Genomic DNA, 23,111 nt, shown 5'->3' on the forward strand with positions numbered 1-23,111 from the left:
TATTTGGACGCTCGAAACAACCGAGAGGGAGAAAGTTGGGTGGGGAAGGAAACACATCACGATCGTGTTTCTTATTTCCCACACGGGGATTTGCCGGATGCTCTTTTATTCTTGACCGAACACAAGGTCCTGAAACAGACACAAGAACTGCACGTAAAATCATTGGTTAAATGATACAAGTAGATTTTCCCATAAATGAGGAAGAATATTCAGTAAGAGGTGTTGGAGCAAAGAAAGGATGGGTAGACATAAGTATATAAAACGTGAAATTTGTTTTTTTTTGAGGGGGGTGGAGGGGCAGAGAGAGAGAGAGAGAGAGAGAGAGAGAGAAAATCCTGACGCAGGGCTCAAACTCATGAACCGTGAGATCATGACCTGAGCCAAGATCAAGAGTTGGATGCTTAACCAACTAAGCCATCCAGGTGTCCCTAAAATGTGAAACAATTCTTTAAAAAATTTTTTTAATGTTTTATTTTTGAGAGAGAGAGAGAGAGAGAGAATGAATGAGTGGGTGAGGGGCAGAGAGAGAAGGAGACACAGAATCGGAAGCAGGCTCCAGGATCTGAGCCGTCAGCACAGAGCCAAACGTGGGGCTTGAACTCGTGACCATGAGATCATGACCTGAGCCAAAGTCAGACGCTTAACTGGCTGAGCCACCCAGACGCCCTGGTATTTTTCTTCTGTTCATGTGCTTGTATTGTCTACATTTTGCAACAAATAATTAAAAAAAAACTTTCATAAAGGTAGGGGTGCCTGGAGTGCCTGGGTGGCTCCGTCGGGTAAGCGGCCGACTGGTGATTTTGGCTCAGGTCATGATCTCACAGTTTGCGTGTTTGAGCCCTGCATCGGGCTCTGTGCTGACAGTGCAGAGCCTGCTTGGGATTCTCTCTCTCTCTCTCTCTCTCTCTCTCTCACTCTCAGTGTCTCAAAAATAAATAAGTAAACTCAAAGAAATTAAAGAAACTTTTACAAATGTAACAACGTAATTATTTTGAAAGACAATTCTCATTTTCCAAGGTGGTGGCTTGGATGTCTCCTCCTCCGGCCTCCTTATGTAATAATTCATCCTTGCCTTCTCTGATGTCCCCACAACGTGCATCTTCAGCTTAAAGACAGCTCAGAAATCTGGCATCTGGAGCCTACTCATTCCAAGAACGGAAGCTTGAGGCGACTGGCTCTTGACCGCTGGTCTGGGAGGAAGGGAGGGTGCTGCCTTCCGCTGTATGGGTGGCCTGCCTGTCCCCCGTGCCCCTCCGGACGGACGCACCTGCGAGTTCAGGAGCTGCACGCGGTCGCTGGCGTCCAGAAGCTCCTGCTCCGACAGCCTGCGGGTCCGCTCGGTCTGCTCCAGGGCCGCCTTCAGCTCTTCCAGCTCCTCCAGCAAGAGGCCGTTCCTGCGCTCCACAATGGCCAGCTGCTCCTTGAGGTCCTCGTTGCTCCTCAGGGCGCCATCCAGGTGCAGCTGGGAAGCCTTCAGGGAAAACCTGGCGTGAGGCTGGAGCCCAGGCCGAGAGCCCCCCCCCGCCGGGTCCGCCAGGGCCTGCGCGCTGACCTTGAGCTGGCCCTGCACGGTGTGCAGGTGCTTCTGGGTCTCCGCCACCTGGCAGCTGGAATGGCCCAGCTGGATCTCCATCTCGTTGAGGTCTCCCTCCATCTTCTTTTTCAGCCTCAGGGCGTCGTTCCGGCTCCGGATTTCGGCATCCAGCACGCTTTGCATGGCCTCTGCGGCCCGCTGGCTGTTTCTTTTCAGCTGCTCGATTTCTTCGTCCTTCTCAGTGACCCTGCGGTCAAGCTCGGATTTCACCTGGCTCAACTCCAGTTGGATGCGCAAGATCTTGCTCTCTTCGTGTTCCAGGGAACCCTGAGGAAGGCAGACGGGTGACTGGGTGGGCAGCTGTCTTCTCAAACGGCTGTTTTCCTCCCCGTTACGAGAAAACGGGTGTTATTTTACCCGTTTTACAGAGAGCCAGAGGTCAAGCAATTTGCCCCCAGATGACCCTCCCAGTAACGAAACTGGAACTAAAACTTTGTATCTGTTATTAACAATTTTATGTCTTGCGGAGGACGGAGCATCTTTTTGAGTCAGTAAAACCTTTATTGGGTGTGTCTATTCTAAGTGACCATAAGTCAGGGGCCACTTATTCTCCAAAACGACAGGGTAATTGCTTTCCGGTCGTCCTGCGTTATGCAAATTTCCCTAGACACAGCGCGACTGTCCACCCGCCCTGCACTGGCCACACTGACCAGGGCATCGGGACACTGAGCCTATATGTTGCCTTTACAGAAGTCCCAGTGGCCAAAGATGGTTGTGTGTGACTGTAAAAACCGAGCAATTCTGAGACAGCTCTCAGGATGTTTGATGATGGATTCTTGCTTCCTGAGAGGAAGACACTGAGGGCATAATGAACACATTTATTTATTTTCAAAAGGGGAGATGTGATGAGCTGAGCTGGAGGGGCCCCGGGAGGAGAAACACAGCACAGCTGTTTCCCCGGGGATGGCTGGATGTTAATTCCCATGAAGGCTTGGCATCTCCTGGCAGGAGACAGCCCCAAAGTCATGGTCTAGTCAGTCCCCCCTCGTTCAGGGTCCCGCCCTCCTGAGCTTCCTCGTGTCTTGCCCCAGACCCTTACCTCCACCTCCTCCAGGGCCACCTGGAGGTCTGACTTTTCTTGCTCTACCTGCTTCTTGGTCTTTTCCACTTCCTGCAGATTCTTGCCAGTCTCTGCAATCTGCTCGGTTAAGTCGGAAATCTCTTCTGCAAAGGACGGGCTCGATTTAGATCATTTCATCTGGTTCCAGTTGACAACCGAGGCATTTTGCCAGGGATCTTGGGGATGGGTGACACATTCACGTTTATATAGGACAGGATACAGGGGGACCCTTCAGGTGAGGGGTCAGCAGGACACAGGTTTGTTGCCTCACCTGAACTCTGCAGAGAGGAGTGGTAAGAACAACACCCTGTGGCCCTTAACACTTCACAAAGTGTATAACAGGGTCACGGTGAGGGCCAGAAAAGGAAATTTGTGGAGACGATGCATAGAATATAGGATCATTGTCTTTCAGAGCCAGAAGGAGTTTTAGGGGGTGTAGGATCTGGTCTGATTTTGCAGATCAGGGGTCTGAGGTCCTAAGGGATTTAGTGATATGCTGGAGGACACAACGCCACGTAGAGACGGAATCCATGGGGGGAACTTGTTCTCCAAGAAGAGGTGAGCTTAGCAATTCATTTTGCCCTTTGTGCTGCAGAATGAGACCTTGGTGTGATTGCTGTACATGAGCAGGGCTGAGCTCCAGGGTCAGCTGAACAGATGGGAGGGGTTTGAGGGACAGCGGGAAGAAGAAAGAGGGAGGAGGCAAGAAGGGGTACGGGTGCAAACCTGGGGTGCAGAGAGAGCTCACCTTGCAGATTTTTTTAAAGCTTATTTATTATTTATTTAGAGAGAGACAGAGACAGCATGAGATGGGTAGGGGCAGAGACAGAGAGAGAAGAGAGGGAGAGGGAGAGAGAGAGAGAGAGAGAGAGAGAGAGAGAGAGAGAGAGAGAGAATCCCAAGCAGGCTCCATGCTGTCAGCACAGAGCCCGACACGGGGCTCGAACCCATGAACTGTGAGATCACGACCTGAGCTGAAACCAAGAGTTGGACACTTAACAGACTGAGCCTCCCAAGCGCCCCATCACCTTGCAGATTTTTATTCTCCCGCCTCAGTGTCTCCAGCTGGTCCACCACCTCCTCGTAGGCATTCTGCATCTTGAAGATTTCAGTACTAAGTGACCTGGATCCTTTCTGAGCGGCTTCCAACTCAGCCTGACTCTCGTCCAGCTTTTGCTTCCACTCTGCGAGGACCTGGGAGATGACCAAGGGACACGTGAGCAGCAGAAAGGGCCAGGGGACCCGGGAGAGCCCATGAAAACAAGGAAGCTTGTGTCAGCAATGCCAGGGTTTCACCCTCCCGTCCTGGGGCCCCAAGAAACAGGTCTAGATCACGGGCCCCAGACTCTGCTATTCCCACAGGCCGTCTGCTGGGTTCCTATAGGTGTTTGGGTTCTCCAAGGGAACCTGAATCAGCTTTCTCTAAAAATTCACTTTGGAGAGACAGTCACAAAAGCAGAGAGGCGTTGCAAATCCCAACCGCCCACACCGTGATTTGCTGCTCAGAGGGTCTCCCTGATGTGTGGGCATCTCACACATCCCAGCGTGAGAAGCCGGGGCTCTCGGGGGGCAGACCTTATCCAGGTCTCTCTGCTTCCTGTCCAGGATGGCACGGGCTGTGTTGGTGCGTTCCAAGTCCAGCATCAAATCATCCACTTCCCCCTGAAGCCTCTGCTTGGTTTTCTCCAAGGAGGCGCACTTGGCACTCACTGCCTCTGTGTTTTCCTCTGCTTCCTGGAGCCTCTGAGCCAGCTTTTTCCTAAAAGAACCAGAGTTTCCCCCCAACTTGGCAAAGGTGGACTATTTCAGAACTACCTGTTAGACCGGATGAGGAGGAACAGTCTGTTCGGGACTGGAACTTGGTAAGACCAAGACCTGGAAGGTCATGAGTGGACAGGGTCTAGGTATCGCCTGAAGAATTGCTAAGTGCTGGGTGGCAAAGCAGGCCAGCGAGAAGCCACCAAAGCAACAAGGTGGAGTGGACAGTCCCAGGGGAGGGACAGGGATGCCCCATCTGAAAGCTTAAGAAAACTCAAGGGCCTGGAGAGGAAGGAAGAGAGAGTCTCTCAAAGTAGGAAGAATTCTCTGTCTCTTCACTTGTGTCTTGGGGTCACCTCTCCCGCCGTAGCCCGGGACCCCGTACTTGGCCTCCTCCAGCTCCTCTGTGCGCTGGATGGCGTCCGTCTCGTATTTGGTCCTCCACTGGGCCACCTCGCTGTTGGCCTTGGACAGCGCCCTCTGCAGCTCGGCCTTGCCCTCCTGCTCCTCCTCGTACTGTTCCCGCAGCAGGTCACAGTCGTGGCGGGAGGACTGCAGGGCGTGGGCCAGCGCGTTCTTGGCCTACGGCAGTATGATGGTGAGACTGCAAAGATGTCTATCTGGCCATCTTCCAAGCTAAGGTATTTCCACTTTAAACCAGCATTTCCCAACGTGAACCATTCCCAAGCTGCCTTCACAAAGCTTTGCCACACCTCCATACATCCCGTCTCATTTAAAATTTTTTTTTTTAGTTTTTTAAGTTTATTTATTTTTGAGACAGAGAGAGACAGAGCAGGAACAGGGGAGGGTCAGAGAGAGAGGGAGACACAAAATCAGAAGCAGGCTCCAGGCTCTGAGCCATCAGCCCCACGCGGGGCTCGAACTCACGGACCACAAGATCATGACCTGAGCCGAAGTCAGACGCTCAACCGACTGAGCCACCCAGGCGCCCCTCATTTAAAATTTTTTTAAAGCTGACTCCCTTATTATATTTAAATACGTGCATTTCAAAAGTAAACCTTTACACTGCATTAAATCGCAAAGTGTTAGCATTTGCCATAAACAGGAGGGAACCGTTAGAATAAACGCCACGGAGATAAAGCCATAAAGCCGAGTTATCTATCACCTTCTAGCTAGGTACTTTCGGCCGTGGCTCTGTGGCTGAGGCCTCCTCTCTGTATAACGAAAATAAGCACCTGCTAGAGAGATGGTGTCCAACTTGAGATCTTTTCCTTATGTAATCAGAAGAATTGAAACAGAACGAGAAAGGAATAATTTTCTCCTTGTTTGATGCAATGTTAGGGAAAGCTTTCCCTGAGCTTAGCTGCTACTGTATCCTGGCCTGAGGACAGCCTCGTTCCTATAGTGGGTCTTCTCGCTGCTTGTTCGTACTCTGCTTCCTGCCACAACCCCCACCCCAGCCCACTGAAGACCCTTAGCATATGATAGGAAGATGGCAGACAAAAAGTGCTCGTTCTTTTTTTAAGGGTATGCAGAGCCCTGGAGAATTCTGAAAGATTGCCTTGTAGATCTTAGCCGGTGCATGGCAACCTCAAAAATCACAGAATGCAGCTTTGTGGACTCCTGGACTCCCATTCTAACGCTTGAACACACATCGGCAGCATTTATTAGGCACCTGCTGTGTGCACTGTTCTACGCACTGTACCTACTGTTTACCACAAGGGAAAAATTATTCTTGCCTAGGCATTTATAGATCAGTGCGGGGGAGGGAATGGGCATGATGGACATAAATATCTCGATATCGAAGTCAAGAACATGATGATGATGTGCATATTTATGTACGTGTCCCAAATGTGTCCCTAAAGCCATGCGGTGTTTTTGGAGGAGGAGAGCTTGAGAGCAGGTGTTGTAGCAGGTGATACGTGAGTGATGTGGAAGAAAGAGGAGGGCGTTTCGGGTGGTCAGGATAAATGGCTGAGCAGGGGGAAAGGATACACAGAGAGAGGTAGAGAAAGTCAAGCTGGTGCAGTGAATGGGGCCGGGGATGCCCTGGCTGGAGAGGCACGTTTATCAGACCACCTCGTGGGGAGCAGAGGAACCCAGAGGATGGGGCACCCTGGCTCTGCGGAAGGAGATCCAAGGTCAAAGTCCTGTAATCTCAGAGAACAGGTTCCTGTAGGTTCCTATGCAGCAGAGGAGAAGCTTTCTACCTCCAGGGGTCACACTGCCTGCAACCACTGTTTGTGGCTTCTCAGGTTGTGACTGTGCCAGAAAGAGGCATTCTTACCTTGGTTTCTTCTTCCAGCTGCTGGGTGAGGGCCTGCTTGCCTTTGCTTAGCTGTGAAATCAGAGACTCCTTCTCTTCCACCTGATGGCTCAGCTCCCCTGCCGAACAGATGCATGAGTGTTGCACACCGTCCTCTCCCGTGGCCTGGCTGCACCCCAGGGCCCTGCCCATCCGTACCATTTTGGGTCTGCAGTCTTGCCTTCTGCATGTTCAGATCATGGATCAGCTGTGTCTGTTGGTCATCCTTGGCCTTGATCTCATTAAACTGGTCTTCCACGGTCCGGCACATTCTCTCCATGTTACTCTTTTAAGAAAGAAGTCAACACGAATGGGAAAAATGGGTTTCCGGTGTCCAGGACTGAACTGGGAAGTATGGTGGCTTAGGCTTCTTGTCAGGTAAAATAAAACAAATTTGGTCATGTTTATTTTTGGGAGAGAAAGCAAGACAGAGCGTGAGCAGGGGAGGGGCAGAGAGAGAGGGAGACACAGAATCCGAAGCGGGTTCCAGGCTCTGGGCTGTCAGCACAGAGCCCAACATGGGGCTCGAACTCATGAACCCCGAGATCATGACCTGAGCCGAGATCAACAGTCAGATGCCTAACCGACTGAGCTACCGAGGCACCCTGAATGTCAGTTTAAAAAATTACAGTTGCTTCAGATTTGCTTTATTTTTTTTTGTCTGTGAATACTGCTTCGCCCCCAATAAGTTGGAGCAACAGGGTTTTGGTAGCTAAGTATTGATTGGTTTGTAAAAGACACCTTTGAGGAGATGCTATTCAAAGGAACCCCAGAATCTTCTTGCAATGTAAGTAATTCGATTGCCATTGGAATAATACTACCTTCTGATTTGTTTGCAAGCAGTATATTCAGGTCACAGTGTTGAACATTTCACTCGATTATACAAAAGGTTCTGTATGGTAGAGATAGCAGGAAGGGAGTCACTCCTGTAGCCTCTAGTTGGCCTGTATTTTTGTGAAATTTGTTTCAAAACTTTGCATATATTATCGACTTCTTCCTCCCACCTCATGTAACACAAGATAAATGTATTGAGTGTATATTTTTCCTTAGACTGTGAAGTATAAGATGGCGGCAGAAGAGTCAGGGGTAGGGGCACCTGGGTGGCTCAGTCAGTTGAGTGTCCAACTTCCACTCAGGTCATGATCTCATGGTTCATGAGTTCAAGCCCTGATTCTGGCTCTGTGCTGATAGCTCAGAGCCAGGAGCCTGCTTTGGATTCTGTGTCTCCCTCTGTCTCTCTGCTCCTCCCCTGCTTGTGCTCTCTCTTTCTCTCTCAAAAACAAACAAACATTTAAAAAAAAGAAGAGGCAGAGATATTAGATTCTAAGGAAGTTCTCAAAGTGCTTAGGATATCTTTGAGAAAATGACATATGAACATAAAATAATTTTATCTGGGGTAGTTGAAAAAGAGACAGCAGACTCACAAGGAGAAACAAAATCAAAGGACACAACAACTTAAAAAAAATAAAGCAATATAAAAGACTTCCTCCACTGGATTTTAAAATTGAGAACGGAGAGCGGGAAGCATGACAGAGAAAGGGAGGTGACAAGGCGGTGCTGCGCGTGGGTGCTGCCATCCTCACTTCTAACCCAGGCAACCCTGAGACCTGGCCCGTGTGTTACGGGGGAGAGGGACAGAGATGGAGACAGAGAATACATAACTCCTGAGAGGGAGGACAAAGCCAAGAAGGGCAGAAAACCGGGGAGGCAAGCAAGAGAGAAAAAGGAGTGGCAGTCAGGCAGTGAGGAAGCAATCAAGACGAAGCCCGGCTGTGAATCCAGATCCTAAACAAGGACAGCAAGAGGCACCGTGAATCTAGAAGCACATAGTCACTCCGTGAGGAAGGTTTGCCTTGAAGTCACACAGGAGCGGCTTTACCATGAATCTGGTGAGGTTTGAGCTTCACAACCCTCACTTCCAGGGGCCCTAGGTCATGCAGGTGGCTATAAAAGGTTCCAGGTGGGGAAGGAAGCTGCATGCAAGCAGAATATATTTCTAGGGAGGCATTTCTGGCAAATGGTCCGAAGAGGTGTCCGAAGACGGGGACCTGATTTGTTTTTCTCACTCTAAATGAATATTTACTTTTGTGCTTAACTTTGTATTTATAATGTTGGGTACATTTTATTTTTTGTTTTTAATTTTTTTAAATTTATTTTTGAGCAAGAGACAGAGTGTGAGAGGGGGAGGGGCAGCGAGAGAGGGAGACACAGAATCCGAAGCAGGCTCCAGGTTCTGAGCTGTCAGCACAGAGCCCGACGCGGGGCTCGAACTCAAAAACTGCGAGATCATGACCTGAGCTGAAGTCGGACGCTCAAGTGACTGAGCCGCCCGGGTGCCCCTAATTTTGAGGTACATTTTCTTAAAGAGCCCCTCCCCTCCTGAGTTTTACTTCGAGCGGCACAAAACTCGGATCTGCCCCTGTTCTCACGCATAATTTCACATTGGTAATGCCACCCAGGATTAACACGGTGGCTAGGGAGGAAGTGGCATGTAGAAAACCATGCCCGGCAAGGCCCTTTGGTACAACCCATCAATAGATTTAGCTGTAGAAAATGCCAGATGGGTTGGAAGGTTCTGAAAGCTTTCTGAGACTCTGGGAAGGATGATGAGACCTTGCATGGCAAGGAGATCATTGGGTCAAGCTTGAATGACCGGAATGGATTTCGGGTGTTGGGAGCAGGAAGAATTGGGGGAGAATCGGTTTAGAAGGGGAAGTGAATTCGTGGGCATCAAATTACATCTGCCCCCTGGGCAGGTGGATGTGACTGCCTCACACTTGCTACGAGCAGGGAGTCAGGTACCTTGGCCTTGGAGACGGTCTCCATGTTACTGGCCAGGTCGTCGATCTCCATCTTCAACTCGCTCTTCTCCTTCTCCAGCTTCTGCTTGACCCTCTGTAGGTTGTCTATCTGCTCCCCCAGCTCGGCCACGCTGTCCGCGTGCTTCTTCCTCAGGGTGGCCGCCGTGGCTTCGTGCTGCAGGGTGGCCTCCTCCAGGTCCCTGCGCATCTTCTGGAACTCGGCCTCCCGCTTCTTGTTCATCTCGATCTGGGCGGAAGTGGCCCCGCCGGCTTCTTCCAGCCGCTCGCTGATCTCCTCCAGTTCCCGGGAGAGGTCTGAGCGCTGCTTCTCTGCTTTGGCCCGGGAGGCCCTCTCTGCCTCGATTTCCTCCTCCAGCTCTTCTGTGCGGGCCTGAAAGAGTCACTGCATCAGGCATATTGGGGAGGGGGGAGTAGCCCTCTTTGGAAGGGGCAGGGTGGTGAGGGACTGAGGGTAGGCATCACAAAGAAAAGGATATGCTAGAACATTAAATTAGTGAGGAACAAACTTGGAAACAGTCTAAATGTCCATCAATATGGGACTTGTTGGGCTCTGTGCTGCCAGCTCAGAGCCTGGAGCCCGCTTCGGATTCTGTGTCTCCCTCTCTCTCTGTCCCTCCCCTGCTCATGCTCTGTCTCTCTCTGTCTCAAAAATAAATAAAACATTAAAAGAAATTAAAAAAAAATATGGGACTTGTCAAATCCACCATGGTGGGGCCGTGTTCCAGGAGTTCGTGAAGGGTTAGATTGGACCCATGTCTATCACGGACAGGTCTGCAGGAGCAAGTTGTGGGGCGCCTGGGTGGCTCAGTTGGTTAAGCATCCGACTTCAGCTCAGGTCATGATCTCACGGTTCGTGGGTTCGAGTCCCGCATAGGGCTCTGTGCTGATGGCTCAGAGCCTGGAGCCTGCTTTGGATTCTGTGTGTGTGTGTGCCTCTCTCTCTGTCCCTTCCCTGCTCTCACTCTCTCTTTCTCTCTTTCTCAAAAATAAATAAAGATTTAAAAAATTTAAAAAAAAAGAAAGAAAGGAGCAAGTTGCAGAACCACAGCCTCTGTGGTATCATAGTTAAACTAAGAGATATAAAATATCCATATATTTAATGAATATATTTACATGCATAAATATATATGTAAATATATATAGTTTAATGTTCTTGTTCCTTTATATTTTAATGTATATGTGCATATACATATGTATGCATTAATATATCCTATTAGTTTCTTTGGGTCTTTTCTTAAAAAAATATTTTATTTTTATGTAATCTCTATGCCCAGCGTGGGGTTTGAACTCACAACGCCTAGATCAATGTACATAAATCCATAGCAAAAGATCCCGGAGGATACACATCCCATTGAGGGTGGGAGTGACTTCTTTTTTTTTTTTTAAAAGCTCATTTATTTATTTTGAGGGAGGCAGAGACAACATGTGGGGGAGGGACAGGGAGAGAGGGAAAGAGAGAATCCCAAACAGACTCCATGTTGTCAGTGCAGAGCCCAATGCGGGGCTCAAACTCACGAAGCCATGACATCCTGACCGGAGCTGAAATCGAGAGTCAGACGCTCAACCGCCTGAGCCACCCAGGTGCCCCAGGAGTGACTTCTGAGAAGATGTGGAGAGCACCCAGCTCGCTGGTGGTGATCAAAGCACCCTTACCAATCCCATTTAGGCAACACTGTAATATTCTCAAGGAGATTGCCTATGTGCTACTGAGAAAATTAAGGTGTTAATTTCAGAGACATAAAGGGAAGGACAGGACATTCTGGCTCTGAGAACAGGAGGAAAACCAGCAGCTAAAGAAACAAAGAAACAAAGGGAGAAGGGCAGGAGGGCCCCTTGCAAAGGGTTTTCAGGTTGGGGAAAGAAACAAAGAAACAAAGGGAGAAGGGCAGGAGGGCCCCTTGCAAAGGGTTTTCAGGGTCGGGAGGGTTTTGATGTTTCCACCTGTAGTTCTTTGATCTTCTTTTGTAATTGCAAACTGTGTGCTTGTTCCTCCTCAATTTTGGTTTGTAACTGACTGATGTCAAACTCCTTCCTGCAAATAAATAAATAAATAAATAAATAAATAAATATATGTATATATATATATATGTGTATATATATATATTTTAATAACACGAAATACAAGCCTTTTAAAGGGGGTCGACTGGCTTTCAGGCTCAAACACAGAGGTCAAACATGAATGAAATACCTACTTTTTCAATTTCTCCTCTACCTGCTGCTTATCATTTTCTAGATCCATGATGGATTCCTGGGACATTTTCAGGTCTCCTTCCAGCTTCCTCTTCATTCTCTCCAGGTCCGCCCGGAGCTTCTTCTCCTGCTCCAAGGAGCCCTCAAGCTGGGGAGACGTGGGTGCAAAGGTTGAGACCCCGGGGAGAACGTGAGCTCGTCCCTTGAGCCAGTGTGGCCGCCCACGGCTTCTGAGGACCTAGATTGAACACCGTCACTCCTCCCTCGCTCACATGCATGGCGGTGGGGGGGTGATGAGTGCAAATCTGTGAGGGTGCACGAGGGCGTGTGAGGAACAGAAAAACTGATGCCATCCAGACAAGTTCAAGCCACAACCGTGAGTGAAACCTGAAAAACCTCAGACCCGGCTCTTGCACCGAGAACAAAAAATGTTAACATGATGGGGAACAATGGTCATTGTCATGGTTACTGAACACTCTCCACCTCCTGAGCTTTTTCCACGGAAACCCTCCGAGGTGGATCTGGGTGTATCCCCATTTCAAGAGGTGGAAACGGAGGCTGAAGAGTTTAAGGGTCTCACTCGACATTCCAGGCTCCTGTGGAGGGGGCTGAGGTCCAGACTCAGGCAGGGATTCTGACTCAGAATCAGAAGCTGGACCCCACCCCACCCCCACCCCCCGCTCTTGCCCGTGCTTCTGCAAGCAATAGCTCTTAGAACGCAGTGGTAAAATCTCCTTACATCATCCGTTTGTTGTTCCAGCTTGACATTTATTTTGATTAGACCGTTGACTTTATCCTCCTCAACCTGGAGATCATCCAGTGTTTGCTGATGGGCCTCCTGCAGAGACTTCTTCTCTTTGGTCAATTTGGAAATGTTTTCCTCTAGTGCTGTCATTTCCTCGGAAAGATTCTTTACCTGGAAGAGTATCAACACAATCGAATCGTGCAAACAATGAAGTCAGGGGCTTCCAGCAGAACCTAGATTGTTCATTTTCTTTACTTTCTCTTTTTCATTCTTTTTTTTTTTTTTTTTTTTTTTTTTTTTTTTGCCACTGCCTCTTTACCTCCCTGGCAGGTGCTTAGTGTGTCGTTGGGTGTATCATCCTGAAACTGGCAGTCTATGAATTCTTAATCTTCCTGACTGGCCTGCACAGAGAGCCTCAAATCCTCCCGTTAGGATCATTCCTTCAGAGAGGGTTAGGGATCTCACAGGGCAGCATATTGATAGATGCAGATAGGGTGCCTCTGAAGGACAACCGATCAATCTATGTTTATCATAATATATCAATGAGAATTTGGGGGTTAGAATAAGGTAGGAAGCATAAGGAAAGAGATGAAGTGCCATGCAAGAGCATCCAGAATGGGAGTCTTGTGCTGTCAAGAAGCAGAAGGCGGGGCACCAAATGTGAAGTTGCAAGGCATTTATTTATTTATTTATTTATTTATTTATTTATTTATTTATTATTTTATTTTTTTAATGTTTGTTTATTTTTGAGGCAGAGACAGAGCATGAATGGGGGAGGGGCAGAGAGAGAGGGAGACACAGAATCTGAAGCGGGCTCCGGGCTCTGAGACATCAGCACAGAGCCCGATGCGGGGCTCGAACCCACGAACTGTGAGATCATGACCTGAGCTGATGTCAGATGCTTAACCGACTGAGCCACCCAGGCACCCCTGAAGTTGCAAGGCATTTAAATTAAACTTTGTTCCACGTACGACACCCTTCCAGATCAGAGGTTGTTAAGCACCTGACTTGTGGGCTGAATCTGGCAGAAGACATGTTTTCTTTAGTCCATGTAACAGTTTACAACTTTTGAGTTAAGTTACCAGGGTGGAAAAAGGAAAAGCAGTTTCACATAAGATCTGGACTCCTGGCTTCTCATGGAAAATCAGAGGCTTTGGCGACAATGGATTTCCCACCGGGAGGCAGTTGGCTAGAGCCAAGTCATGGCTGCCATCTTGGACAGGGCAAATGCCCTTCTGTTTGCCACAATCTCCACCCCTCCCGATTGTCCCTTTCCCCTACTCCTGGTTGTCTAACCAACACTGACTCTGGGTCGTCTCACACCAGGTCAACCCTATCCCTTGCTCTATCTCATTGGCAACCATTACGATGTGAATCAGGTGTTGCATTTTTCACTTGTTTCTGTAAAATGTGTATTCTTGTGCGTACATGTGATTTTTAGTTCACGTGAATGGTATCGTATTGTACCTTTCATTTTCCTATTTTCAGCGTTAGGTCTTTCGTATCCATCTTGGTGCCCTGTGTGTACAAGCCTGGTGTTCCTGCTGGCTTTGTAGAACTCCCTGATGGGCATCTTCTACTCCTCAAATGTCCGCTCCCCAGTGTGGACCCTGATACTGCCTCTGGCTCTCCCCCACCACAAGCGATGCTACTGAATGTGTCCCCTTTTGGGCTGGTGGGAGAATTCCCTGGTCTAGACACTCAAGAGCAGAATCATTGGCTCAAAGGATACGTGGATTCTTAATGTGACCAAGTATTTCCAGATGCTTTCCTGAAAGCTGCATCAGTCTACACTCTGCCAGTAACACACAAGAGTCCCTGTGCCCCCACGTCCCTGCGAGCGCTTGGTGTGATCCAGCTTTCTGCCCCTGTCCCCACCTGCCTGCCTCATCGTCTGCCTGGCCCCTGGAGGCACTTGGGTTTGCTCTTCCTGGGACAAATGTAAGTGATGATGAATAAGACGCCATCCTTCTCCAGGATCACTTCCTTTGTGCAGGATGGGTTGGGGCTGGAAGTTTGGGGTGCAGCCATCCAGGCAGGAGGAGGGTTGAGCAGAGTCTCCGGGCTCCAGAACGAGGCAGAGGAGAGGACTGGGTGGGACCTCACTAACTGTCCGTCCGTTCCTACCCCTGACCTCAGGCAATGTCTCCTCCTCACAGAGAGGGAGCTCCAGACACTCTGGGGACCCCTGGGGTTGCCCACCTTGTTCTCAGTGGCATGTTTCTCCTTTTCCACTTTTGTCAGGGTCAGCTCCAGATCGTCGATGTCTCTCTTGAGGGATGAGCATTTATCTTCCAGGTTTCTCTTCTTGGCCACCAGCTCCGAATTCATCTCTTCTTCCTCCTCCAGCCTCTCGCTCAGCTCCTTGACTTTGGCTTCCAGTTGAATCTTGCTTTTGATGAGTCCCTCACACCGCTCCTCGGCGTCCATCAGATTTTCTGTTTCCTGAAAGAGCCAGATCATTGTGTTTTGGTCAGACTCTCGGCAAACCTTACAAGGGAAGGGCTCTGCCCTCCAAAAGCCCACTATCTAGACCTAAGCCAAGGAATAGGTCACACACACAAACATGCACCTGCACACACACTCGTGTGCACACACACACACACACACACACACACACACACACTCACATGTCTAAACGCAAACACACATGCACACATTCATGTGCACACACGCACACGTGCACACACACTCATTGGCACAGATGCACACACACCACTTATATACCATTCGTATACACCTTTTTAAAAATCTTTATTTATTTTTGAGAAAGAGAGAGAGAGACAGAGCGTGAGCAGGGGAGGGGCAGAGAGAGAGGGAGACACAGAATGTAAAGCAGGCTCCAGGCTCTGAGCTGTCGGCAGAGAGCCCGACGCGGGGCTCAAACTCGCAGGCCGTGAGATCATGACCTGAGCCGAAGTCATATGCTTAAACCAACTGAGCCACTCAGGCGCCCTTGTATACACCTTTTTAAAAAAACCACCAGGGACATCCACTTACTAGAAAACACCTAAAATAATTGCAAACAAAGGAGTGCATAAAGTTCATAAAGCTTCTGCAAATTTGTCAGATTTGGGCACTGGCCATTTCATGCTTCCATCTACTATGGGGTGAAAAACGACTCATCTACTCGATGTTACCACCAGCTAAGTGGCATTTTTGAAACATTACTACCTTTTCACTTTCAATGGAAAAGGCCTGTCGATGCCTAGTTAGCCCTGCCTCCTGGAGCCACAGGGCAGAAAATTCAAAACAGACAGGAATGAAGTGATAACATACAAATGTATCCCAGAAGGCTCTGTAATGAGTCTCTTGGACAGACCAAGATTAGCTAATTATATTCTTAAACTTAATTGGGCTACTTCTTTTTATATAAGTGTTGTAAAAACTGGACACACATCCCAAGGTTATGGATAAGAATAAGTGTGTGTGTTAACTGAACATGTACTATGTGCTAGGCATTTTGCATGCAGGGACTCATCTGATCCTCCCCATAACCCTAGGACATGGGTGCTATTACTGTGGCCATTTTACAGGTGAGGAAACCGAGGTACAAAGAGGCTAAGAAATTTGCCCGAGGCAACACAGCCATCAAGTGGAAGGCCAGGGATATAAATCTAGCTCTCTGGTTCCAAAACTAGTCCTCTTGCCCACTCGGCTTGGGAAAATGCTCTTAATAACCACCTGTACTGACTGGAAAGTGAACAACGGAGGAGAAAATGCTTTGCAAGTGCCACGCATTTAGGAGTTCATTCAAAAGGGCAAATGATAAGCATCTTAACTTGTGTATTGATACAATTATTGTACCACATACTAGGTATGGTTTCGTTTCCCCTATTTCCTTGATTTTAAAAATGCTTTGAGGCACGTGGGTGGCTCAGTCCGTTAAGCGTTGACTTCGATTCAGGTCATGATCTCACTGTTCGTGAGTTTGAGCCCCGCGTCCTGCTCTGTGCTGACAGCTCGGAGCCCAGAGCCCGCTTCGGGTTCTGTGTCTCCCTCTCTCCCTCTGCCCCTCCCCCGCTCAGGCTCTGCCTCTCTCTTTCTCAAAAAAAAAAACATTAGAAAAAAAAATTTTTTAAATAATAAAAATGCTTATCAGGGCGGCTGGGTGGTTCAGTCGGTTGAGCGTCCAATTTCAGCTCAGGTCATGATCTCACCGTTCGTGAGATTTAACCCCACGTTGGGCTCTGTGCTGACAGTGCGGAGCCTGCTTGGGATTCTCTCTCCCTTTCTCTCTGCCCTTCTCCCGCTTGTGTGCGCACACACACACACACTCTCTCTCTCAAAATAAATAAACTTAAAAAATGCATATCTTCAAAGCTTTTTTTTAGTAGAATCCTATTATCAAAACCATATATATAAAATTACTTTCTCCTTTGAATTATTTTAGTGATTTACTTTGATTTTAGTTACATGATTTTCCGGTGCATTCCGGACAGTTTTTAATTATGATGACAGACACATTCCCTTCTGGAAGACAGAGACAAATGAGGGCGAGCAGAAATTCACTTTGTAGACTTGCCCCCAGCAAGCACCTGTGCTTGGGCTAAACCAAGCCCTCATCTCTGCCTCCAACTGGCTGCAATACTCTGTAGTGCCACTAGGTGGCACCACTGCCCCTTGAATCGATGCACCTGCTGCGGCCTCCCTTTTGTTCCTCCTTTTCTAGCCTCCTCGGGAAGGTACTTACAGACTGGACCTGTAGCTGGAGGTCATTTTTTTCCTGCAGCAGGGTCACCATCTTCTCCTCCAGCTCCTTCCGGCGAGCCTCGGATCTGGCCAGCTCTTCCTTGGCCCTCTCGAAGTCCTCCTTCATGGTGGCCATCTCCTTCTCCGCCTCCGCGCTCTTGAGGAGGGGCTTGATCTTGAAGAACAGGTTCATCCAGGGCCAGTGCTTGACGTTCATGAAGGCTCGGATGTTGTACTGGATGCAGAAGATGGACTCCCTATTCGCCCAGTAGGACTGGGGTTACTGAACCACAGCAAGGACTTGTGTCCACCCCCACCTGCCCCGTGGGCCCAGACCCTTCACCCTTCCCCGCTACGTGGGAAGCAGGGACGGCTGAGCCGTGCAGCTCCTGTGAACCCTGCAGTGCTCTCTGAGGGTTCAGAGGAAACAGCACTCGTTGAGGTTGGGAGCTGAGGGAGGACACGGGCCATCTGTGCCTTCCATGGCTCCCCAGCCCGATGACCCAGCCTTGCCTCATTAACTCGGTGCAGGGGAGCCCGCGTTGAGCACCCCTCCCTCCTCGCTCCCACCATGGTGGCCTCCAAGCCCTCCTTTCTCAGGCCATGCAAAGCTTGCTTCGGAAAGTTCTTTCTTCTTGCTGACCCCTTCAGCCAGCCCCAACTCCCAGCCATGTGGAGGGCTTTCCTCACCACCCCCCCATTGCCCTGAACGTGACTCTGACATTGCACTTGTCACGGGCGTTACAGTCAAACATGCAAGTGTCTGCTTCCGGCCCGTCTCTGAGCTCCTGGAGGGAAGGACTCCTTTCTGCATCCCCAGCACCACGCGGGGTCCCCAGCACAGAATGGCCGCTCAGCAGGTGTCAGTTAAGTGAATGAACGAGGACGTTAGTGCCCCAAGACTAAAACCAGGAAGCAGCAGTCAGCTGCTAGGTAGGGAGGGCGGTGTGAGCCGGGACGAGGGTCCACATCACCTCCTCTCCATCATCTTCTTGAACTCCACCCGCATCAGGTACCCCCGGCAGATGGCCTGCGTGTGTGTCATTAGGGTCACCAGCTTCTCATCCCTCATCTCCTCCAGGAGTCCAAGAAGTCCGGCTTTGAAAAACACCTGAACCAGGGGAGACATGAGCCTGGCTTTGTTCTCAGCAGGTGGGGAACCTGGGCCCTCCCAGGAGCCTGTTTGTGTCCAAACCAGCCCCCGGCCTTCAGCACCCTGGCTCGGGACTGGCAGCCATCTGGGCTCCACAGTGGACCCTCCTGTGCCCTGTTCCAAAGTACATTCCAGGTCCCACCAATGCACAAGGACCGACTGGGACAGCCTTACATATTGGAGGCGAGGATGAGTCCAGAAGTAACCTCAGAACTCAACTGTGCCCCGATTAGGAGAAATCCACAGACAGTTCTGCCTCCCCATTCTCTTGTCTGTCTGCCCATCTGAGACTAGTCCCACCCTGAACCCATACACCCACGGCCCACACCAATGTTCCAAGGAAGCAGGGAACCCTTGGAGGCCAGCAGGCCCGGCTTGGCCCTTTCCAGGAGGGAGAGTTCTGGAGTCAGGCTGGTATTTGAAGCTTTGTGCCTCAGTGTCCCTGGGACCTCGAGCAAATGTTTTGCCCTCTGGGAGCCTTTATATCCCTGGCCCAACCTGTAACCCCACGAGGTCAGAACTATCCTTATCACCTTTGGGATACTGGGAGGACTGAGTGCAAGGTGCATGGGGGGGGTGTCACAGGGCTGGATCCACATGTGATCACTAGATGGCAGCCATTTTTATCTGTTGTAATCATTCCCTCCAAACTGTCACTGTTCCTGGAATCCTTGCTGTGTTTTCCTCTCTCCTTGACTCTTTTGTCCCATTTAAGAGTGCCTTTTCTTGGGACACCTGGGTGGCTCAGGTGGTTAAGTGTCCGACCTTGGCTCAGGTCCTGATCTCACGGTTCATGTGTTCGAGTCCCGCGTCGGGCTCTGTGCTGACAGCTCGGAGCCTGGAGCCTGCTTCGGATTCCGTGTCTCCCTCTCTCTCTCTCTGCCCCTCCCCTGCTCGAACTCAGTCTCTTTCCCTGTGTCTCAAAAATATATAAACATTTTTTTAAAAAAGTGCTTTTCTCTGCTCTCTCAGGATACTAGGACTTCCTATTGCTTTCCTCCATTGCTGAGGAGGCCCTGGCTTCCAAATTAAGCCACTAGCCACTTAGAAACCAACAGAGACAGAACTCTCGACACCTAGACCCAGGCTGCCTCTGCTTGGGCTCCTGTGCAAAGGGGTTTCCAGGCTGACCGGACGGGTGAAGAGCCCTTTCCCCCAACTGGCCGACGAGCAGCCTGGGGCTGTGGGTTACACGGGTTGGGAGTGTCCCCGCTTCACACGCTCTCACCTTGGTGTGGCCAAACCTATACTGCTCACGGTCCACGTCGATGGAGCTCAGCAGCTTCTCAGAAGCGTTTTTGCTGTCAATAAACTGCCCTTCAGGGATGGCGTTGGCGTTGAGGATCCGGTAGCTGAGGGGGGAGACAGGCTGATGAGATACCTCCTGGCAGCTGGGCGTGGCGGGGGGGGTGGTGTCTTGGGGAGAAGGGCCTCTGGCCACACAGAGCTGGGAAGGTGTTCCCTTCATGCACTTTGCTGTCTGTCCAGGCCCGGGGGCCTGAGAGCCCTGCCAGGGCCCGGGCCAGTCATTCTGTGACGACCCGGGTCAGGAAGGCCATGCCCTCCCCCAAGGAAAGACAGACTCCGGAGAGCCGCCACGGTTTAGGCGACAAGAGTCTGCCAGCAGTTGGCCAAGCACACAGGAAGCACACGCAAAGACCCCTCACCGGCACTCAAGTCCGGCACTGGAAGCTGGGTCAGGCCTACTCCCTACTTGGGCCCTCTCATCAGCATGGCGATTATAGGCCGGATGGCAGTTTCAGTTGAGGGACAACATTTCCTGAATGGATTCAATCCCCGAGAAAGACCCCGGGCTGTTTGCTTTCAAAGAAAATGGTTCTCATTTGACATAAAAGAACCTTGACATCAACTATGACTTGCAGACCTCTGGGCCTCCTACCTCTGGAGTGTCCCCTCCCTTCCTCTGTTCCAGACAAGGCCTGGACTTGACTTGTGGGCCCAGATGGCAGCTGGGAGGAGAGTGCTGGTCGGGAGCAGTGGGGCTCAAATGGGGATTATTTATTCCCCCTCTACACCCCCACCCATGCCCAGGGGACATGTGGGAATGTCTGGAGACATTTTTGATCGTCCCAGTTTGGGTGGGGTGTGCTTTGCTACCAACATTGTAGGTAGAGACCAGGGATGCCGCTAAAATCCTACAACACACAGAGCAGCCCCAACAGTGGAGGATTATCTAGCCCCGGATGCCAACAGGGCAGAAGTTGAGAAGCCCTGGTCTGGAGGGTCGGGGCTTGGACCTTGCGACCACTTGGGGCTGGCCCTGCACTTGCTTTGAGCTTAGATCATCCTCCAGCTCACGGAGACCCTGGGAGGCTGTGAGCTCACCCAACACCCAGCCGGAGGGGCCCCTTCGGGAAATGCACACGGTGCCCTCAAAAGGAGACAGAGGCAAAGTCACGTGACCTACCGCTGTTTAAAGTCAGCATAGAGGATCCGGCTGGGGAATCCTTTCCTGCAAATCCGGATGCCCTCGAGGACCCCGTTACAGCGCAGTTGATGCATGACCAAGTAGTGGTCCATGACTCCTGGGGAGAGAAAGCCCCAGGGTGGTGGGGGGGGGGGGATGTCAGCAGCTTTCCCATCGTCTTTGACGGTCTGGCTGCCGTGAGACATGCCAGCACACCCAGACTTGAGTGGAAAGAGTCAGTGCCAGCTCTAAGGTGGAGGGGTTGGGAATGGCTGGAGCCTACCTACAGCGTCACAGAAGAAATAGTCCCAACCCCGTAGGGACACTCGAGCGCTCCATTACTATGGGATAAAAGACCAAATACTGATCTTTAGCCTTGAGTCTGTAGCTAGGCTCCAAGGGAGAGCAGAATGGGTGTGGGTTCCCCTTGGACTTCCCATTGGAGAACTCGAGATCCCCTTCTCTACTCAAGGACAGGGATGTAGGCTCTGAAGGCTGTGCCTTTAGAGGGACAGAGAAAGAGAGGGCAGCATGAGCTCTGGGAAAGAAGGGGGACCACCAAAGCTGGGTGGGAGGAGAGGAGCCATAGGAACAAGCCCCCCAGTGGGGGTGCTCTTGGGTCAGATACCAAACGGGGACTGGGAAAATTCTATACTGGGGCTGGGTGAGGGATTAGGAGCAGTATCATGGCTGTGTAATGGCTTTTCCTTGTGGGTTCCCTAAGTTGCAGGTTTGGGGGAGGGCTAAAGCTGTCTTTAATGAAACTTCTGGAAACTTCTAGAAGGCCCACACGTTTTCCTGGTTGCTGGGTGGAGAGAGGACTATTCATTTATGCAGTTTTCAAGGTTCTGCTAGAGCTGTGCTGGCTGGTACAATAGTTTCTGGCCGCGCGTGGTTGTTTAAATTCAATAAAACGGCAAGTTCATTTTCTCGGTTGTGCTAGCCTCATGTCTCATACCCAGTGGCCGCCATACTGGACAGCAAGATGTAAACATTTCCGTCATTCCTGAAGGTTCTACTGGACAGTGATTCCCTCGAGGAAGGAGTGGTTAAGACCAAGGAGAACTGTATCAGACACTCAGAGGACTTCTCGGGTGAACGAAGCTTAGGGCTCACCTCGTCCAGCTCCCAGTATTTGCCAGATGAGGATTCTGAGGGGCTCAGATGCTGGCTGTGCCGTTTGCTAGCTGTGTGAACTTGGACTTTCTGTGCCCCCCCCTTCCTGGAGACGTGAGGGTCCTGCTGGGTAGTCGCAGAGCTGAGACTGGACCCCTCCTCCTCAGGGGCCCCTGCTTTTGCTGCAGGCTCAGAAGAGGGTTGACGTCTCACAGGGCTCTCCCGTGTCCCTCCCAACCCAGGCAGAGACGGTCTCTGGACAGCCCATAAAAAGAATCCTCTTTGCCCTCTGACCCACGTGCAAGACTTCTAAAAAGTCCCCCGAGCTATTGCTTTAACTTTCTCGGGTTACCATTGCTAAAGAATTTGCTCTTTACCCCTCATCCATCACCTCTGTCACTCCTTCCCTGCCATCTCAGCTTTGTGGGCAATTGTGTGAATCGTGTTTCTTACACCCTGTGTCTTACAAGGCTTTGGCATCTTGGGGCCTTGCAGACCCCGAGGGGCTGCCCTTCCCAGAGCTGGCCAGTTCCAAGGATGACTAACTGCCCCCCTCCCCGTGAGCACCCCCCCTCACAGAAAAAATGAAGAGGCCCCACTAGGCACCTTCCAAAGCGTCACCAAGGCTCCTGTATGTCTAGGGTCTATTCATTATGTAGTATATATATTACGTATATGCATACATACAATACATATATTATACGTATGTACATACATATAATATGTATTCCATGTCTTAGTCTATTAGTCTAATAGTCTATTAACCTATCAGTATGTATGTCTATGGTATTGTCTTAGTCTTTTCTCAGAAATGGGAAAGAAAACAGAGAGGTGCCAGAGTGAAGGAGAAGCCAAATGGAGAGGAAGAGATGGAGATTTCCCCACAATTTACCTTCCAAGAGAAAAAGTAAACCAGTGGACCGCCAGACACCCTGGGAGCCCCTAGAGGCACAGGCTGCAGCCAGCAGGATGTAACCCCCTGTCACTTGATATTTGCAGGCATGCGCCCTATGGGTAAGTCATGCCATACGTGTTTGATTTGTGCAAACGTGCCCATAAAACACCAATAACGGAACTCAATTTTCTTTATGATACAACATCCACACATAAGCCAATAATTTTGTTCGATGCTTAACCAGGGGGACAGCTCCGTTCCAACACTGGGGGAGAAACGGGCTGTGTGCTGGGCACACTGGGAGGGGTACAGCGTGCCCAGACAACGCGGATCCCAAACATCGCGCGGCAGCTGATTTTTGCCTTTGACTTAGACTTTCACGGAAGATGAAT

The 23,111-nt window shown here is 50.3% G+C and overlaps 1 protein-coding gene across 3 annotated transcripts in view; it reads right to left on the reverse strand.

Moving 5' to 3' along the window:
* The window catches only part of MYH13 (myosin heavy chain 13), a 71,473-nt gene that overhangs the window by 5,647 nt on the left and 42,715 nt on the right, over positions 1 to 23,111 (reverse strand). For all 3 annotated transcript variants that reach the window (XM_042965989.1, XM_042965988.1, XM_042965990.1), the window contains 17 exons: positions 20,709 to 20,826; positions 19,509 to 19,632; positions 18,102 to 18,238; positions 17,129 to 17,384; positions 14,638 to 14,880; positions 12,430 to 12,606; positions 11,693 to 11,838; positions 11,442 to 11,532; positions 9,481 to 9,870; positions 6,838 to 6,964; positions 6,661 to 6,758; positions 4,798 to 4,994; positions 4,230 to 4,413; positions 3,683 to 3,848; positions 2,634 to 2,758; positions 1,553 to 1,861; positions 1,268 to 1,471 (listed from right to left, as the gene is read on the reverse strand). In XM_042965989.1, coding sequence (XP_042821923.1) covers positions 1,268 to 1,471; positions 1,553 to 1,861; positions 2,634 to 2,758; positions 3,683 to 3,848; positions 4,230 to 4,413; positions 4,798 to 4,994; positions 6,661 to 6,758; positions 6,838 to 6,964; positions 9,481 to 9,870; positions 11,442 to 11,532; positions 11,693 to 11,838; positions 12,430 to 12,606; positions 14,638 to 14,880; positions 17,129 to 17,384; positions 18,102 to 18,238; positions 19,509 to 19,632; positions 20,709 to 20,826 — 3,092 coding nt within the window. The remainder of the gene's footprint in view (positions 1 to 1,267; positions 1,472 to 1,552; positions 1,862 to 2,633; positions 2,759 to 3,682; positions 3,849 to 4,229; positions 4,414 to 4,797; positions 4,995 to 6,660; positions 6,759 to 6,837; positions 6,965 to 9,480; positions 9,871 to 11,441; positions 11,533 to 11,692; positions 11,839 to 12,429; positions 12,607 to 14,637; positions 14,881 to 17,128; positions 17,385 to 18,101; positions 18,239 to 19,508; positions 19,633 to 20,708; positions 20,827 to 23,111) is intronic.

Source organism: Panthera tigris, chromosome E1 (assembly GCF_018350195.1).
Source record: "Panthera tigris isolate Pti1 chromosome E1, P.tigris_Pti1_mat1.1, whole genome shotgun sequence".
In the NCBI taxonomy this organism is placed as follows: domain Eukaryota; kingdom Metazoa; phylum Chordata; class Mammalia; order Carnivora; family Felidae; genus Panthera; species Panthera tigris.